Source organism: Lissotriton vulgaris, chromosome 6 (genome assembly GCF_964263255.1).
Source record: "Lissotriton vulgaris chromosome 6, aLisVul1.2, whole genome shotgun sequence".
NCBI lineage: Eukaryota > Metazoa > Chordata > Amphibia > Caudata > Salamandridae > Lissotriton > Lissotriton vulgaris.
The window spans coordinates 272580713-272601700 of NC_141694.1; the positions used below are offsets into that span (position 1 = coordinate 272580713).

The 20988-nt window shown below is 42.2% G+C and overlaps 1 protein-coding gene across 1 annotated transcript in view; it reads right to left on the reverse strand.

Moving 5' to 3' along the window:
• The window catches only part of VSNL1 (visinin like 1), a 510638-nt gene that overhangs the window by 294476 nt on the left and 195174 nt on the right, over positions 1 to 20988 (reverse strand). The window contains exon 2 of the mRNA XM_086926304.1: positions 4206 to 4373. Within this exon, the coding sequence (XP_086782430.1) occupies positions 4206 to 4373 (168 nt within the window). The remainder of the gene's footprint in view (positions 1 to 4205; positions 4374 to 20988) is intronic.

The window sequence follows — 20988 nt, forward strand, 5'->3', positions numbered from 1 at the left end:
CTCTGATTACTCCAGCGTAATTACAATTTCGCCCAGATCTACTGAAAAGATGCCACATGCACTGATGTACAATAGGTAAGTAAGTAAAAAGCTTGTTTTCTAAAAAGTATCAAATTGGACTGAGCTCTTAAGCTGAAAGGGAAGAGAGTTCCATAGCTTTCATGCAGAGTAGGAAAAGCTCCTGCCTCCCCACCAAGCTTTATTAATTCTGAGATTGGCCACTATTTTGGCTGAACTAGACTGGAGTTTACGAATGGGAACGTGAAGATGAAAGATCTTTTGAAAGTAAACAGGGCCGCATTTGTGAAGTGCTTTATGAACCAGGCATAAAGGCTTGAATTTAACCCACCCACAAACAGGACATGGGCGTCCGCAGAAATTTTTCCAGGGGGGGGGGAAATGTTAACGTCATCACCATGCTCCGACATGATGTGTGCCAGGTGGGGCACAAGAAACACTGGGGCGCAGGAGGAGCCATGGGGGGCATATGATCTCATACACCATAGGGTTGTTGTGCCACAGCCATCTCTTTCTTTTGTGGCACCTCAAAATCCATACCTGCACTGGTCCCTATAATTACCCCCTAGGACCCCAAAACCCATACCCACCCTGAACCCTAAAATTACCCGACCCCCCAAAACTCATACCCTCCCTGAACCCTAAAATTACATCCCTGGCACCCCATAACCCATACCCACCCTGAACCCTAAAATTACCCCTGCCCCCCAAAGACTCAGGCCCTCTCCTCTTAGCATTCACGCTTCCTAACCCATCTGGATATCCCCCTCTGTACTGACTTATGTCTAACACTTCATTTCCATCCGTTTTCTGTTTGTGTTATCTTTCTTGATAAATGCAACTTATTAAATCAAAAATCATCCATTGATGTCCACCATTTTATGTATGTCAGAGCGGTGCCTATGTTAAAATATACTCTTTTATTCAAATGTGACTATTCTTTCTGCTTAGTAATGTACTTAACAGCAACTTGTCTAGGCAGTCCATCACTATAATCCAATAATTATTTGAAAAGACTTTGCCTCAATCTTGTTATTGTGTCAGAGCGCGCTATAAAGTCCGAGGTCTCCTGGCGCTTCTGACTACAATATAAGATGGAGGGTGGGGCAGAGGGTACTCAGAAGGATCTAGAAAAGAGCAGTCTCCAAGTGTTGTCTACGTGCGATGAGATGCACAGGAGTTCACCTAGAAGAGAGTGCCAAAGGGACGGTGCAGGAAAATGAAGCCATCGTCTTGTCCTACTGAGCCCTGGGAAGCAGAGGAGCTTCAGACTAAAAAAGAGAGTGCGAGCTGGATAGGAACAGTGGCTGGAGTACCATGTGCAATGCATAGTGGCATGGGCATCCGCAGGGGGCAGGGCCGGCTTTAGCGCTGGTGGCACCCAGTGCGACAATGTTAGTTGGCGCCCCCAATTACCACCTCCACCACGGATTCTCTCACTAGCACCCTTTAACAGTGACCAAGACTCCATAATCACTCTCTCTCAGATGCATTGAATTCGTTATATAGTGCTACTCATACCATTAAAGTATGTCCGAGCACATTGCATCTCACACACACACACATTACACTGACAATCAATCATACTTGTGTAAATCAGTGTATAGGAAATGTTACATAAGCCAAAGGACTAAAAGTGTTGGAGTCACACGTCATTCATGCTGGTAGGCAGTATAGTTTAGGAGTGCTTGGTGTGGAGAAGGACAAACTCAGAGTCAAAAAGGAAACAGCATAGTTGGGAGTTTTCTTTAATAAGAATCCATTTCTACCTAAATTAACCCTTTTTTCAACATTAATCAATGTTCTATACTTAGCAGAGAGTATGCACTTCTATGATGAAAGTTAATACCTCACTCTTCTATATTAGGACTTTAAGTTATAAATTGAAAGTAACAAAAGGATGGCTCTTTTAAAAGCAGTAACCTGCTGATCTATTTACATTAAATGCACTCTGTAATCTACTTGGTACATGTTCTTTGCAGTAGGCATATTAACCCTCTGTACTACGTTCACATAAGTCAAAAACCTCAACTAAACAAAACTCTGATCTCTGGCCAGGAAGAACATTAATCACAGGATATATCTTGACATTTCTGTGAGGCCCCGTAATTGCAGGAGGAAAGGAAGGGCAGCAGGTGCTTCAGGTGCTTTTAAAATCATAATTAAGTTGTAAACACTGTGCCCCAAGGAAGCCAGCACTGGTCGTAACACTCTAGAGCAGGCCCTGGCAGGGGGGGCAAGGAGGGGCGCTCCGGGGGGGGGGGGGGCAAGCGCCCCTTCGTGCCGCCCCCCCCCCCTGTGGACACCCATGAAACAGGAAGTCAATGAAGATTAAAAGGGGTTAGCGAAACTGACCTGAATTTTGGGATTTCCATAAGCAGATGAGCTGCTGTGTTTTGAAGGGACTGAAGTTTCTTCAACAGATATCCCTGAATGCTAACATAGATATGCAGTAGTCTAACCTTGAAATGACCAGTGCAACAATAACAGTTTTCTGGAGCTCCAAAGGGATGAAGGAAAAACCTGTTTCAGATTTCTTAGCAAAAAGAAGCAGGCTGCTGTGACCTGATTGATAGGGTCAGAGAAACAAAGCTAACCAGCAAAAAGGATTCCTAGATTCTTAGCTTTCTGCACTGGAGAGGGAAGTAGTCCAAGACTCAGAGGCCACCAAGAGATATTCCAAAAGGAGATGTCATTAGCAAATACAAGTACCTCAGTCTAATTAGAATTTAATTTAGGATACTTATCCTCCATCCAACAATTGTCTCCATACAGTTACTAAACTGTTTGGTGACCTCCCCGATGCTACACGAAACAGATACTACTGCCTGTGTGTCGTCGGCATAAGAAATTACAGAGAAACCGCAGGAATAGATCAGATTGGCCGAGGGGGTAACATATATATTGAAAACAGTGTGCCTAAGAGAAGATCCCACAGAAGGAAGAAAGAGTCCGAATTAAAATCTCCAAATGCAACCACTTGCTCTCGATCCAGACAGAAAGGAGCATAGAAGAGAGAGTGCCAATGCTCTCAAGCCGGATGATTTTCTTTTTTTTTTTTACATAATTTATTGAGTTTCTGATCATTACAATATTTCTGATCTTATCGTTACATGTATATGTCTTTGATGATATGACACCTATGTTACACATTACATCATTTACAGAGGTATCCATAAAAATAATACTTTAGTTACCTATTTGTATACATTTGCATATGCGAACCAATTCATTACAATTGCTTCCGGTTCTTTCTGTTTATGTATAAAGCTAGCTATAATCTTCGTAACATGTTGCAAAATGGCAGCCTTTACATGTAACTGGCTCTGATATAAACTTGAGCCGGATGATAAGTAAAGAGTCGTTAACAGTATCAAACGTGGCCGACAAGTCGAAAAGAATCAGCACTGCTTTCCCACCTTTGTCGACTATGTTGATTATGTTACAATAAGGCACAAAAAGCAGAATATCAGGTTAACATTCATACATGAAGTTTAAACTTCTGTGATAACTAGTAATATAAGCATGTCTTAGCGAGATCTACACTATAAAACTAAAACAGGAAATCAAAGGGTGCTAAAAACCTATATTCCTGCACATTCACTCCTCCATTTGAGTGCTAGTTTCCCCTTAGAATCTCTAGTGTTAGAAGTTAGAAATAATGCTTTATCCTGTGTGGTTCAAAGCTTTGGAATGACCTTGCTTGTCTTTAAAACTGGTCTAAGACAATGTGACGTTTCCTAAAGACCTGGTCACCAGTAAGACAATATGACGTTTCCTAAAGACCTAGGGGCAGATTTACAAACCCCTTGCGCCACTTTGCGTCACTTTTCATGTTAAAAGTGACGCAAAAGTAGCGCAAGGGGTTCGTAAATCTGCCCCCTAGTGTCCAGGCTATTTTCATTCGTCTAGCACTTTGCAAGGAACTGATGATGGCGGTGATGCCACTCAAATCCTGTTAATGTAAAGCATCCTCGTTGATAACATCTTCCCATCCACAGTTCTGGATGTTTCTTCATTCACAATCCTAGGGACATTCTGTAAGATTACAGCGTCTCAGAGCACTCTAAAGTCGTAAAAGCGCTATGTGAAACATCTTCCCAAACAAACATAGTAGTAAGTAATTTATACTTTTATGCAAGAAATACAGTCTTAGAGGGCCAGGGAAAAATAAAGTCCCACCCTACCTTTACATAGAGCTGCTGAAATTCGTCAAGATTCAGTCTCCCGCTGGGACAGTCCTTTAGGAAGCCCTTGTACCACTGTTTCAGCTCATGCTCATTGAACTCCGTGCTCTTCACCAAGTCTTCCATCACCTCTGGCGCCAGTTTGCTGTTCTGTTTTCCCATGTTGCCCTACAAAAAGGTAAACTTGGAGTTAGCTGCAGGGCACGTTTAGGCCTTGAGGTTGCGGAAGCTCCTCAACTGTCTCTGGTAAAGCGGCTTGTCGTCCCTGCCGCCCTGTCCAGACCCTGCAGAAATCCCACACTTGCATTTGTCAGCTTTATTTCATTCCTAGAACAGATATGTTTATTGTTGAAAAAGTACTCTAAACATTTATCTTTCATTTTAACAGAAAGAATGCTGGAGCCAGGGAGCTGAGAATTTGGCTTTACAAAAGATTAAAAAAGCAGGTTTTTTGTAGAAATCTCAGCGGGCTGAGACAACTGAGCAGTTTTCTGTGGTGAGAGAAAAATAATTTCAAATTCTATACACAAATAAAGGATTGAAACAGTAACGCATCTTTTGATATGCACTCACAAAACTAATAATCTAGGACAGAGCGTCTTAACCTTTTTAACCTATGGATCCCAACTGATCCATTACTGGAATCCGGGGACGTCCACTGAATCCATATCATTTGCACCTCAAAACACTACACAAAAATACAAAAAAAGCATAAACCAAACAAATGCTCAACTAGTTTTAGATTATCTGCAATCCACAATCAAATATAGAAAACCTTTTCACATTTTCAATAATGCTTCCTTATTTGTATACACTTTATTTATTTTAATTGATTGGTTTTGCTACTATTTTATTTTGTGAAATAGTAGTGGACCCCCCTGAGTGAGCCTCGAACCACAACTTTAGAACCACTGAGCTAGGACACATGCACTAACACATTCAGAGAAAGGCAGCTGTAGTCATTTTAAATGATCAGAATATTGCAGTCATCTTAAAACCAAAGAAAATTGCTGCATACGGTATGTTCAACTAGTTTACCTCACTTTTAATCTTAAACTTAATTTTTTACTTTACAGTGCTTAATTTGCAATACAATAAAACCCTAGGTTTAGGAAGCTGAGCGAGGGGAGAGAGGGGGCTAGGGAGGAAAGCCTTTCCTTAATCTCTTTCCCTTGGCTCTACATTCGGCCTGCCCCATGAGCTGCATGGCACCATGAAGGTGGAAGAGCCAAAGTCCCCCTTTTATTTATGGTATAGTTTGTGGAAATAGAAGAAGGACTGAAAATACAACTAGTGGAAAAGAATAACTGCATTGGCTGTCCTTTGTTTATTTACATATTTCATTGTGGAAATATGAAGGGGACTCCTCTCCTGCCTGTTGGTGCTCTGAGAATTAAGGTAGCAGAAGATTGGTACAGTGGCAGTGTGGAAGGTGCCCAGTCCCAGTCCTAAGAATTAAGTGTCAGGAGTGCTCACCACCACAAATTAAGTACTGAACTTTTATTGATATCCAAAATCTGGAGTTGCTGCCTATGGCCCTCATTACAAGTGGCGTCTTAGATTCTTGTATGCGCAGTAACTCCTTTCACAGCGTGTTCTGGAACATTGTTCGTGAGAGGAGCAAACGCAAAAGTTGATATAAAGTCCTATTTGTTAAGGTGAGGATTCTTTTGTCAACAACTGTTAACTAACATGAGATTTCACCTTTAGAGGAAAGTTCATTAATAGAGCGATAATAAGACCGAAAACTGGGGTTCAGATGTAAAGGTTGAGGTTGTAGGTTGGACTGGTATTTGAGGAAGACTGCAGAATCTAGGCGCTTTTTTTCATACGAAAGGGTTTGCTCAGCGATTGTTGGATCATTTTGGTAATGTCTTCTTATGGGCTCATATTTGGAAGCATTTATGAGGCAGCTTAGGGCGCAAAAATGCTCAGTTAAACTTCTCTATCCTTAGCCGCTGGGTGCAGCTGCCACAAAAAAGACTTGACTATTTTAGACACTATATTCAAGGAAAGATTAAAATGAATGCTTTGCTTGATTGTCATGTTGCCAATCTTTCTTAAAGTACATAAGGTTGTGTCATATCACACAGTGTTTAATTTGCACAAAATTAAATAGTGCTGCAGCCCTCATCAGAAGGCTATCCGCAGTTTGTGCCACACATTGCCACTTTACTTACACAACTACTAACCATGACACTGCTGCAAGTGTGATAATTCAGACTGTTCGAGGACACCACAGCTTTAGGAATGGCTTGGGTGGCAGGTATTCGTTGTTTTGTGATGTATATTGAATTAACAAACAACAGTTTTTCTCCTCCTCTTTAAATTGCACAAACAGTGCCACCATGTGGCAGCTGTCATAAGTGCAGGTTCTAGCAATTAAGTGCCGGTAATTAAGTACCTGTGCCGAGCACCTGAAACCACCAGCTCAAATTAAGCATTGATATGACAAGTATTTTTCATGAGAATTGACCTTTGAATGTATTGCTGGTATATCTGAGCTTGTCCCACCAGCAAGTATTCATAGTTCTACATTGTGTCTGCAGGGGACAAAGGTAAAGTTGTGAAGAAGAGCAGAGCACCTTAAGGAAGAGTCAGGAATGCAGCTGTTGCTAAAATATTTGATGGTCCTGTGTGTTGTCAATTAATATCTATACAAAGAGTTGCAAACGCTGACAGCCGTTGCATAGAATGCTCCTCCACTCAGTATGTTTCAGTGAGGGCCGGGATATGATCAAAGAGATCAGATGCCTGGAATGACTGTACCGTTTGAAAGTACTTTAGACGGGAAATGCAGGCCCTATTCACTTTAGTGCCTTATACATCAGGCCCCATGGCTTGAATTGACCACTCCTGTAAATGGGGAGTCAATGGTGCTGTTTCAAGAAGAGTTCTACTATGGACCCTCTTTTAATTTCTGCTTCAGAGCAGACTGGCATTTTGGGCCCATTTGGTCCCCTCCTAATTAAACAATGGTGGCCTGATGTTGCTATTTCGTGTCCGTGGTGGTAAATGCAAGCAGTACTTGGTGCAAACATCTTTTTCCACCATATTATGAAAGCAAGTTTCCACAGGTGATAAATGTTTGACAAGATTGTTTCTGCACATTTATTGTGGTGGTGCTGTGTTTTGTTATTTTTTGCGCTGTATTATTGAACTGTGATATTGTTAGTTGTACTGAGTTTGGTGTGTTGCAGTATGGCAGTCTCCATCTGATTTTGGAAGCATATCCGCAGAGTAGCTGGTAGTCGTACCTGTCTGTGCCATTGAGTTTTAGGTATGGGTTACTAAAGATAAATACATCATCCTGCAACCCTGGGATGGAAGCTGAAATAATCACAAATATGGAACAGCACAAATAAGATAAACCTTTCTATGTCCAGGTAAGTTATGAAGGGATAACCTATGTTTAGGCTGGGTACTCTATAGTAATGCCAATTCATATATTACCCTCCTGGCCCACACTGTTGGTAATCCATGTCAAACAGCTTTCAGACAACCGATTGTGGTCTATGCAGGTTGTATAATGGATCCCTTATACTGCTGGACACTGACAAATATGCTACAGGTCATGTCGATCACCCTATGTAGTACCAGTCAATAGCAATAAACAGCCCATCACCATCTGAACTTGCATGGAATAACTAAAGTGATCTGCCACATACTGCTGGCAAACAGAGGGCTCTAATTTAGTCTGCGACTGCAGGTCCTAACTATCACATACTATGACTGCTTCTCGGCTTCTCACAATGACAATCAACTATGGGATGATAGTGACAAAGCTCATCCAAGCAGAACCACCCACCATGTATCTCTCCAATCAAGCCTGATAAGGAACACAATGTTTAAATAAAATATCTCAGATTAGACAACCCAATGCAGTAACCAGTTGGGTGGACTATGTTCATAACACATACCTTAACTCCATGCGCGCTAGCGGAATTCCGCTCCTGCGCTGAGTTTTTGTAAATCGCACTTTACGTGACGAGCTGGGCTCGTCATCAGCGTGCGAGGAGGCTACGCCATGACGAGCCCAGCTCGTCATCAGCGTGGAAGGGGTTAATGCAACCTGCAGAGCTGTTTAAAACTGTAAACTTACTGAAAACCATAAACTGTGCACCTATCTCTTACAATTCATCATCCACCACACAGCTAAGCACTGTGTCTCATAACACGATGACTGCACCTCAGAGGTCATCATGTATGAGATGGAAACACCTCCCACATAGGATAAAAAACATAGAAAACACCCCAACAACCACACATCTTACATGATACAAGATGTGCAGCTCAGCGCTCCTCACAGGATAACAGGCGCAATATAAATGTTGGAATACAATGATTCAGTTAATTCTTTGCTGCAACCAGTAATTATGACCTTATCCCAAATTAATATTTAAATGTTAAACAACAAGCTTTAGCACTGTTTCTCTCTTTTCTTCCGCATGTACAATTGTGATGTTACTGCTGCTAGTGGGCGATGATGTCCTGTGGCAGAAGAGCGGTAATACTGCATTTTGTGATTCGGTATTGCTACTTTAAATGGGAATATTGCAAAAGTATGCCCCTGACTCGCTCTTAAAGCGGTTCCTAGAAAAGTATGGATTGGGGGTACTCGGACAGCAATAAAGTGATACGATCTAATCTAAGAACTGTAGGAGTGCACGTTAATGAAAGTGATATTGTAGTGCCTACACTTAACATAAGCCCTGTTCCACTGATACAACATGATTGAGAATAGTGACAAAACTCTAACGTGTTAAGAAACAGCCAGGACTAGGGATCTATTTTACACCCTATTTCTCATTCAATCCTCTGTTAGCTGTCCTGGTTTAGACTGTTCATACTTTGCATAGAAAGCCCTGAATCCTGAGGTTCCATGTCAGAAAGAGTACATTGAGTGGTGTTCACACAGACCAATGGGCATGTCTTTCTAACCTCTGCACATCAATAGCTTATCTAGCCACATTTTTTCATAGACATGAGGAAGCTTTATTAAGCATTTGTGATACAACTCCTGGCCGGATACAAGAGGCAAATGTGCTCATAATTGAAGGTATTTAATGAACAGCAGATAGATACCCACATGTTTTACCTGTAACTTTCGTGTTTACGTGTGAAAGGGGAGAAGATTGGGGCATACCTGCTGTGAACATCTCATTATTCACCTGTATCAAATACAGGTTAGTGCAAGTGAAGAGAAAGGGGGCAATACTGACCATAGTAAAGTGACAGGTTCATTGGGATGCATAAATGCAAATCAACTACCTTTTTTTGTAAGGTAAGTCTTGAACACAGGTAAAGATGCGTTTTCACAAGTACTCAAACCTGTACGGAAAACCACTAATGCCCATACCAGGGTCCATGGTATTGTGGAAGCCCAAAGCATATACAGGGTCTACATGTGCGTATGGCACCTGCCTATTCATAGGTCAACCAGTTGGACACCCATGTACAGGCAATATCTGAGCTGTTGCACCTTATAGCAGAAATGCGTGCCATGCAACCACTCGACAGTCCTTGTGTGTGCGTGTATAAATGTGGTATTTCTAGACCGTAAACCTAGCTGAAAGGCAGCAGAGATATTGTCAGAGAGGAAACACAGTGGTGAGAGGACATAGACACAACTGAAACTATCAGAACTGTGGACACATAAAGTATACACATGAGAATAAGGAGTTAGAGGATATTTGGTCTGGGGCCACCCTCCAAAGCCTGACACATGAGAAACAAAAAATAAGGGACCCGGCCTCTTGCTGCGTGGAGTTCCTAGTTATGCATGTTCGCTCTCTTTGTGGAAGAGCCATAAGGTTTTTTCGTAAAACCCTCACCCACCAGGGTTACCCCTTGGTGGCTTGCTTCATCATAAGGTCCTTCCCGTTCCGCGTAGTTTGTCTCGTCACAGCACGCCCTGTTCCGTAACAGAATGGGAAGGACCCTAGGATGAAGCATGCCGCCAAGGAGTAACCCCAACACATAAAGTGTACACTGCACCAGTAGAGACCTCAATCAATCAGGGATTTATAGAGTGCACTACTCACCCGCAGGGCCGGACTGGGAACTGAAAGCAGCCCTGGCAAATTTGCCAGACCAGCCCCCATCCGGCACATAGCGAGCGCAGCGAGCCAGCCCGACGGGCTCCTTCCAAGAAAGTTTTGGAAAACTACAGACAAAAATGGTGCAAGCATACATCAAATTCGCCGAGGCTCTCACAGTCACAACCACTCTCCAGGCCTTTCAGAGACAACCCCTAGATGGTGTCACCTTCCATCACTCTCTCCCTTTCACACTCACTGACAGACAGGTTGCATAGGCTCACAGAAGCCACCACGGGGTGCTCCAGCGCTTTATACAAAACACCTGCATTTTACAGGACAATGCCCTTTGGAAAGAAGACCACATCCATCCCTGAAAGGAAAAACATTTTGGAAAACATATTACAATACATGTGAGTGATACGATACTTCTATGCCACAAAACCACAAAAATAGAAAAATGCATCCCCAAATTCTTATGAGTATGACTCGGCCACACTTCCTCCTAGTACCGTCCTCCTTTTATCCAATCCTTTTCATCTCCCCTTTCCTCCCTCTCTGCGTGCCTTTCTCTCGGCTATCTTCCTTTCCCTCCCCCCACCACTCACACTTCTCTAACCCACAATAATTATTATTCACACTTAAATCATGTCTCTGTCTCCTGCACCCCATCATTCCGCCAATCATTCTCCTCACAGGAAATGAGCGAGCGAGCGGCGGGTGCTCTCTGTAATAGCGCCAGCCAGCCAGGGCCAAAGACAACAACGCGAAACCAGTGCCCGCCTGCTGCAGGTCATCAGATTGTATATTCATCCTGGTTCGGTTCATCATAATTAATATATTCATCAAATGAGTTACTGGAAAGATCTGGAGCCGCGGCCCGCTAAACAGTGAGTGTGAGCGACCCTTGTTGTGAGAGAGAATATGTACCACCGGTCTGGAGATGAAAGCCCTTAAGCCCGCAGGGCAGCCAGGGAGCCCCGACTCCCCAGCAGCTACACGGTAACCCTAGAATAACTGGGGTGAGGAGTCGGACTGTGGGACGGTTCCTTCCAGGACCGTCCCCCCCTGCCTTGAGGAACTGGAAGAGGCACTCAGGGAGGAGGCCTTACACAGACCAGAGTCAGACCACCGCCACTACGTGAGGCCTCAGGCCCGCCAACTCTGTGTGTGCCACCACATCATGAACACAATTATTTTGTGCCGGGCGAAAAAACGTACTAACTCACCTCCTGCACTGCAGTCCTGCTGTTGATGGCAGACACAGGGCGGCTACAGCTATTCAGCTAGCTAGTGAAATAATTAAATTATCGCCTTCCCCCTTGACGGTCAAGAAGTGCGCACCTCTGCTTGTCTCGTGACTCTCGTCACTGCAGCCATGCGCAGTTTTAATTGCGCTGAGCGGGAATCAGGGAATTACATTATCAGCGCACCCTAGAGAGGCGCGCACATGCGGTGGAGGAGGAGACAGTGCACAATTCTGCGCGCTGCGCACAGGCACCTCCTCCTCCGTGTTTGGTTGCACAGACACCGGGCGGTCATTGGTCAATCAATCAAGCCTGCTGTTGCTGGCCTGGCGCTGCTGTTTTCCCTGCAGGCTGAGCCAGCAGCTAGAGCGGAGTGGACTCGTCTCAGTATTCAGGTCTGGTACAGTATTTGGCTGGGGGGTCGATTTTCAGTCCGGCAGTCACTACTTCAGAGAGAAGTCACCAGCCGGGTGTAGTGTCTGTCTGAGACTCTCAGACACGACACCTGGTGACTTCTCTCTGAAGTAGTGACGGCCGGACTAAAAATCGGCCCCCCAGCCACAAAACCGGCCCCCTGTTCTAAAACCGGCCCCCACCCCCATCCAGCCGACCGGGGGATTGCCCGGTGCCCGAAAGCACCAGTCCGGGCCTGCTCACCCGCGGGGGTCTCAAGGCCTTAATGCAAAATCTAAATTTACATGGAAAGGTAATATGAAGGGTTTACCAATTCCAAATATGTTAGAGTTATATAGAGTCCTTCAACAATAGCAGGTAACTGAGATGATACATTTAAATTGAGTGTCTGTTGAATGATGTCACAAAATTTCGTAAAACCTAAGCAGATGTCATTAAATAAAGCAACATTCTGGAATGATAATTGTTGGTTATTGTGAGTGATAGAGAGCTGGGTAAAGAGAACAGTTTTTTCTTGTCCGTGACTGGCTCCTTTAATCTTTGAGACTTTCTGTTGCCGTGACGTGGCAAAGAATTATGCATGTTGTTAGGTGGTGCTCTTTCCCACATAGGATAGGATTATACATTTGCAGGACTTCAAGAAATTCTGATTTGCACTTGTCGGCTGAGGTTCTTCGACTGAAAACACTTTAAAGTGAAGAAAAACTAATGGAAGTATAAAGGTAGCTAATGAAAGGAATATATTTCTAAATATCTGGCTTATTCTAGATGTAGATGTGTGAAACCTGAGTGTTTGTAATATTAGATTTCTGAATAACATCTTCTGGCAACAGGGAGTGGCAGGTTTAGTTACACTTATCGTGATTCGTGTGATGTTGAACACTAGTTGTATTTGATGAGATGAGTACAACCATTTAACAGGAGCATCGGACTAGTTGCCTCAGGGGTGACTTGTTTTTTCTGTAACTTTTGTAGTTTTAGATTACCAAATAAGCAAAATAGGCCCTGCCTATGGGCCCCACTCCTTTTAGGGTCCCGCAACAACAGATCAAAATAATATTGATTTGATCTTGAAAGAAAATTCCAATAAAACTTTCTAAAATTGTTTGCAAAAGATTGAAAAAAAACTATTCATCTCAAAGAAACAAAAACTTTACATTAACGACTCTATAGAGAAATACTGTCTTAATTTCATGAACCCATCGAATATTTAAAGTTTTGTTGGATTATTAAAATTAAAAAGTTTAAAAAAGTCGTAATGTCATTAATAATTGTTAATGTTTAGTTTTCTGTAATAAAATTGGTTTATAAAAATTGTTGGTTGCTAAAAGTAAAAACGTATTAGGAGATAATTTGCGGGCCCCCCACGAAATGTTGACTGCCTTGAGGTACTCCAATAGAAGAGTGCACATCATTCTGTCTAGAATTCATTGGTACCAATGAATTCTAGGGAAGAGACAACTGCAGCAAGGTTCTGATTGCAGCAGCATCTTGCACTCCTCTAATGAAGCAAGGGCTGCATTTATACAAGACGCTCTATGCTGTGTGAAGTAGGTGGAGGCTCCGGTCATCTGTTTACCATGAGCTTTTAAATCTTGCTGTGATGAGCAGTTAGCCTTATTTTACTTTTAAGCTAATGAAAATCAGTAAAAAATATTCTCCTATTTTTCTATTAACAATACAGAAGCCCACTACTTCACAAAATACCAGCCTCCCACAAAAGCTCTGCATTTTATAACTCCAGCATAATAAAACAAATAATTGAATTGCTAATGAAAATCATGGCATATAAGCTTTTCAATCTCCAAAGGAAAAAAAACATTCTTAATGTGTTGGAGCCTTGAGTGACTAAATATAAACTTAAAATAGAAATCCATTACTATGCATTACGAGGAAATGAAATAACAGCTGCACAACCCCAAGGCTCTTCGAATGCTGGGGAGGTCACACTCTAATGAATAGAAGGCGCTGCTATTACAAAGTAATTCTTAGTTTTTTGTTCGCTGTGTTATTTTAGTGTTTGTGCTGTTTTAAAGCTATTCCTGTACATGTGGTGTGTTCTGGCCTGTTCTGGCACATCTGTTTCCAAGAACTGCCTGTTATGACAGACCACACAATACCCCGATGACCTGTGGAGACATAGAACATTTTTGTTCTGATTATTATATCTACTTTCTAATTCTGTTGAAAAGCATTTTATCCATTGAAAAGGGCCTGAGGAAACTTAAGTGGGACGCAAATTAGATGGTACTTGCAGGGTTTGGGAAAAGAGAGTGGCCAATTCTGGCTGAGATGTGACACCACAAGCACTTACCACCAGTCCTAATTTGCTGCCTGTCAAAAGAAAAACTTGGAACCAGTACTAAATACTTCTAGGTTAAATATTGCTACATTGGGTTATCAATATGATCATATTAGGTGGCAACAATCCATGCCAGTAGAGGTACATGGGACACCATTGGACTATTTAGGAAAAATGTATATACACCCTTGTAAAGTGGCTATAAATATAGGTAAAACTGAGGGCAGCTGCAGTGTGGTGTTAAATAGGAGAAGAGCACACCCAGTTGCCAGCACTTGCAATGTAGGTCAGATATCTGTAGGAATAGCACAGGAGAGGGTAGAGGGCAATAATGGTGTACAGAACAAGAGCCCCCCAATGAGTCTGTCTTAGGTAAACAGGTTGTGAAGGGCGCACTAAGGAACATTGAGGAGGACAAACTCGAAATAGAGGGGGGATGATATAGCCCCACTATTCAAGATCACTACTTTCCTACATCATGGGCATAGGCGGTGTCCATTTGACAGCAGCTCCATGCAAAGGTGTCAACAAGGCCATGTCATGTGGGGACTCCAGTAAACCTGAAAATATCTTCATTTTGATCTCCACCTTGCATTTTTTAACTGAGGTTGCCTTGTGTACTAGTTATTTTATGCCGAGTACACTCCCTCAGCAGCCTTTTAGAAGGAGCGCTGGACTATGCTTAATATCCCTGATAAATTGCATTTACTTTGTTTTCTAGTAAAAAGTAAGGAAAATGCTCTGTGCAATAAAACACCCTGCTTCCGTTTTGTATCAAACAGTTTAATCTCTGTCAGAACTGGATAGCTGATTTCAGTTCTAAACCAGTTTTCCTGATCAGCCTACATTCATAGGAGGGAGTTACAGACTCACAATGTTGACCACACAAGCCATTTGAACATGCACCACCCAAAAAGTGTGCACCCATACTAAAGAATGGAGGCTTGCATTCTGCTCTGCAATGAAGTGCACACAGTGCACAGTTTGTGGTTTGTCCATACAGTTGAAAAGTTTAGCATTTTTATGTATGTATCAATCAATCAAAGACACTTTATTCGGTTTCGCAAAAAAACATAAAAGTATTCTAAAAACCATACATAGTATAAAAAGTGAACGGATACAATGTGTTTGTACAAGAATCACCTAAATAACAAATCTTACCTAAAAATCTCATGCAATGCGTGAAAACATATTATAAAATGCATATACAGTAAATCGTTGGAAGTAAAAAGCAAAAAGAAAAAAAAAATGAACCCAAGGTCCAAATCTCGACTGTGTGTGTCTCTGGGATACCTAATAGAGGACTATACCATCATTTAAAACCACTAGGCTCTGAGCTTCACTGCTGATTTCAGAAAATTCATAATAAATAGAATAGTGTCACCAGACAGCAATTGTAAATAAATAAAAGCTGGTTGCACCTACTTAAACTCCAACTTCTTTAAAATAGGGATGATAAAAGTTTTCTGAGGAGCCACACAATACTTACGGAATATATAAAAAAATAAAGCATGTCCTGTGGAGACTCACCGTCGCAGCCACAGGACTCTAGAATCTGGCCTCTGCTACACCCCCGTGGCTGTGCTAACAGGAGGTGGAAGAGATCAAAGTGAAACATGGTCAATAAAAAACGTTCATATGTGCTACAGGGCCCTATGAGATATGGCTCTATCACTTGCATGGTTTTCAGAATTATGAATTTACGGACACTAGGTTTCCTCAATTCACACTCTTCCCTCTCTAGTCTCCTCCGACCACAGAAAGACTCCCGTACTCAGCCCAGGTCTCTCTTGGTCACTAATTCTGGGTTGGTGAATAATTCAACACTTCCACGAAGATGAAGGAGTAGCCAGAACAAAGAAAGACTTATAGCCCTTCAGGGGGAAACTATTCCAGATCACCCACATTTCTTGCAAGCAGATAAAACTGAACTGTTTTATAAATAAAATCCAGAGGGGATCAAGAAGCTTGTTAGCTAAGCCAGCGACATTCCATAATATAAAGTTGCAGTCTATTCCACCCAAGGTCCTATTGCTTTGCCAAGATTTGGCCTGCTTAATGTTTAATGGCCCCAGTTCCACAGAGAAGTCTACACTAACTCAATCACAAGTGACCAAAGCACCCAAGGGTGCAAAACTACTTGATAACTCCATAAGAGGTGGAACAGGCTGCTGCCTACCTTGTGATGTCCAATGAATATGGTTACAATTTAGATTTGTGGGCCTAGAGGGCGGGTAGGAGGACATCTGACTGTCAAATGGGCCTTATTGTTACAAGACATATTATTCCAACCAAATGACTCTGGTTTATAAAAGAATCTGAGAGGATGGGACATAATAGATGTCTGGGGACCAGAAGGGGCGTTAATCAAGGGTGTAGCCAAAATCCTTTCTGCAATGTGAAGTCTATTAAATTGATAATAACGCAGTCTCCCTTGCAGGACTTATAGGAGCTACCTACCCAATTGACCCTTCGCACGATGTTAATGTTTTTATCCACCCTTGTACCTAAGGCAGCATTTCAAGACAACAATCAACAAAAAGAGAGATAGGGAAAATGTAGTAGTACACTCTTAGTCCCCAGCAATATCGTTTAAACAAGAAAATAGTGTGATTCCTGTAATTACAACCCAGGAAACATGAACACAAGAGTACAAATCGAAATAGGTTTGTATAGAAGGCCCTCACTCACCAACCTGGTTGGTGACATACTTTATCATTGGGTCCTAACGGGAGAGGCCAAATGCCTCCCCCGTGTGCTACGACGCCAGATTTGCTGCGGAGCAGGTTTTTGTAAAGTGATAGGTGAGTTAGTGGTGGTGTTAAAGTCAAAAATGTCTAAATTGTACCACAATTATTTTTTTTATTGGGTGATCAATTAGACATATAAAAAACAATGTGTAGGAAGAAAGCCAAATAGATTGTTTGTCTACTTCCTTCTCCATGAAATCAGGTCAACATGTTTCTGCCATGTATGGGTAGGGGGGTGGTGGCGAAATTCGCACACCGCCCTCGTCCCCAGGCACATATCTTCGGGGTCCGGTTTCAGAGGGTTGGAAGCAGGATACTAGTGGGTGCCTGGCGACGAGGGCGGTATGCCAATTTTGCCACCACCCCCCTCCTGTGACCCATAGTGTGACATTTTCTCACCTTACAAGTGCAATTGGTTCCTCTGACATTGAGGCTACCTGGAAAAGGATTTCCTTTCTTTCACTTTTTTACACATATTTTACACACAAGCCCTCAGGTCAGGGTGGGCCTTAGTGCGCCCATACCACCGAGGTATAGTCCACTTTTGGTCCTGAAGAATGCCTGGTAAATTTACACCATACATGGCAGAAACATGTTGACCTGATTTCACATAGAAGGATGTAGCCAAACAATCTATTTGGCTTTCTTCCTACATATTGTTTTTAATATGTCTAATTGATCACCCAATAAAAAAAAAATTGTGATACAATTTAGACATTTTTAACTTTAACACCACCACTAACTTATCTATCACTTCACAAAAACCTGCTCCGCAGCAAATCTGGCGTCGTAGCACACTGGGGATGCATTCGGCCTCTCCCGGTGGGGCCCAATGATGAAGCATGTCACCAACCAGGTTGGTGAATGAGGGCCTTCTATACAAACCTATTTGGATTTGTACTCTTGTGTTCATGTTTCCTGGGTTGTAATTACAGGAATCACACTCTTTTCTTGTTTAAACAGCATTACAAGACAGCCAATGCATTATGTTGTTCTTCAATTGAAAGTAGTGTTCTTTAATACCCTGGGAGAGAGGAGGCACATTCCCCAGGATCACAACATACAGCGTTGATTCTGGTGGGAGATGTATATCAACAACATTCTGATCAGGACCCTCCCCCCACCCCCCTTCTCTGCTGAGATGACTCTCCTGCTCTATTGCTCCCAGGGATGGCTTGACCTATTCTTAAACCAGAACTTGAAACCGTATGATTCTGAGGGAGGGCCCGTCTGCGCCCGTCAGAGACCGGAGGCGGCTGGACTGTGCCTACCCTACATCCTGCACAGCTCTGATAGGTTACACAACCAAGCTGGAGAGCCAGGGTTTCTGCAGCTTCCTAAACATCAATTGATCAGAGACAATGCAGAATTAAACAAATAATCCAGGTTTTTGGCAGCAAGGAGGAGGAAGGATCTCCGGCAATTAGGATTACATCTATTTTATACATTTTTCTGATGAGCACTAGTACAAGACCGTAGCTTTTTAATGGGACACTAGCAAGACAACCTGTGTGGCAAAAAGACACTGAGCCTATGTTACAAACATGGTTGGACTGGGACAGAAAATAGACCCAGGCACTAAAATAAAAGTGGCTCCTGCTATGGTAAATTAGTGGCCCGTGTTTGGAAATTGGGGCAGTTTTAAAAGTGTAAAGACACTCTGTATAGGTGTTTTTCAGGCCATGGAAGAATGCATGGATTTGAGCTCGTTGCAGGTAATGTTTTTTTTAATACATGGGAAATCAACAGTAAACACTAGACCAGCACATGATAAAACAGGCCCATGAATACGCATAAAACGGACCCACACACTGACCTGTCAGATCAGCTCATCAGGCACTGCCTGATTGCCCTATAGGTCAGTACGACACTGGTTAGAAACGGTGTGATAACGGAGACAGTGGGCCTTGAACCTAATGTTATCATACACAGTGAGCTGGTGGATTTTTAGTAAGATGCAGTAAAAAGGGAAAATCCTCGGAAGACCCAGAATAAGACTCGGGCCAAACTTGGATCAGTCTTTCAATTAGATAATGCAGAATACCCAGGTATCAGAGATTAACATAATCAAGGAGTGAAAGCAGCAGCGGGCCTTAGAATTGCCGCACCTTAATCCCAGTTCTAAATCAGTATTGATAGATGTGCTGCCAACCTTGACGTATGCTGCTGAGTAACGTCACTGTGTTACCAGATCATGGAACATTTTAAGGATAGTGGAGGCGCACCATCACAAAGTCCAAAACAAGCAGAGTTTGTATCAAAATTATTCCTTCTTTATTCATTAAAAATTGTAGAAAATTTCATCATTTCAATTATGCAAGAATCAGCCAACGCGTTTCTCTCCCTCACAGGGAGCTTCCTCAGGGCAGATATCCGATGGCCATATTGATATATGTAGACAAACTCAGACAAATGGTTGGGAGTCCGTAAGAGTAGTCGTCCCAAGGTAGTGTGTACAGATAATAAAGCGTAGGATCTCTTTAATAATTTTATCAAGTAAACATCGTCAATGGAAGTTCACACCGCACAGCCTTGTCACGGTGAAAAAGAACTAAGTGGGTTCTTTTGCGTACAATCAAGCGTTGTCCCTGGATCCAGACAATTCAGTCGCGACGTGCGGTAAAGTTCAGCGTGAATGGTCCAAGTGCAGTGCAGTGTGAACTCCCATTGACGATGTTTACTTTATAAAATGATTAAAGAGTTTGTCTACATATATCAGTATGGCCATCGGATACACATAGGAGCCAATTAATTAAGGTGACAGTAGTCCTTAATTGCATTCGTTACTACGCTACCTACTGAGATACTACTCAACCAAGATTGGAGATCGTCAAACTTATCTGCCCTGAGGAAGCTCCCTGTGAGGGAGAGAAACGCGTTGGCTGATTCTTGCATATTTGAAATGATTAATTTTTCTACAATTTTTAATGAATGAAGAAGGAATAATTTTGATACAAACTCTGCTTGTTTTGGACTTTGTGATGGTCCGCCTCTAATATCCTTAAAATAATCAAGGAGTGCCTCAATGACTGCCTGAACAATCATCTTTTGATGACCAGGTGAAAATGTGGAACAACCTTCCGAAGCATCTTGAACAATACAAAGCAAGCTGACTTATTCTGATTGCTTAGAGCAGTCCCAAAGAGTACCAGTGTATGGTGATCAGTTTCTAGTGATGTCACGCATTGTTTTAACACAAATATGGGAATAAGAAATACATTTGACAGCAATATTCAACTAATTGTATTTGCAGTACATGTCATTCAGCGATATCCCCCATGCTATAATTATATATATTTAATAAGATAACACAGTATTAAATAATTCTGATTCAAAGTAGGTAGGTTCTTTATTTTCTTTTTTAATTGTTTTTATGCAGGACGTCGAGTAACAGAGTAGAGGCTGGCAGAAGTTGAGTTAATTGTATTGCTTAAATTAATATTAAATAAACAGGAGAAACAGGTGAAAACTATTGAGAAAAATATTTTATGATAATATTAACATTAAAAAGAAAAACGTTCTAAGAACAATACAACGAGTGAAAAGATTCACTATCAATAAATCAGGTTTAAAATACAACTATAACACAGATATCAAATGTAGTTGTCCTGCACAGTATTAATTAGACTGAGGCAGGAATTTCTAACTGTGTGTTATGTCCTAGTTATTCTAGTATTTCATTTTCAATTTTTCTGATTCGTCAGTGTTCTCACGTTTGGGGGCTGGGGGGGGGGGCGGGGAAGGGGGAGGGTTCACATCCAATCACTATCACTACCCTTCCCTTGCTGCTGCCCTCCTTCTCTCTACCAGCGAACTACACCTCTTCTACCACCTTCTACCTTGGCAACATCTTATATTTTCTCCTACTCAAGCCTGCTGATTTGTTACTTTTTACCTGCTAACGTGTCCGTCGGTCATTATTTCCGCTCTCACACCTTGTTGCTTCTCTCATAGGCATATACAATGAGGAAGGAAGGTTACAATCATATTGCCACTCTGAAGAAATTGTTCATGGTTTACTTTGGATTTACT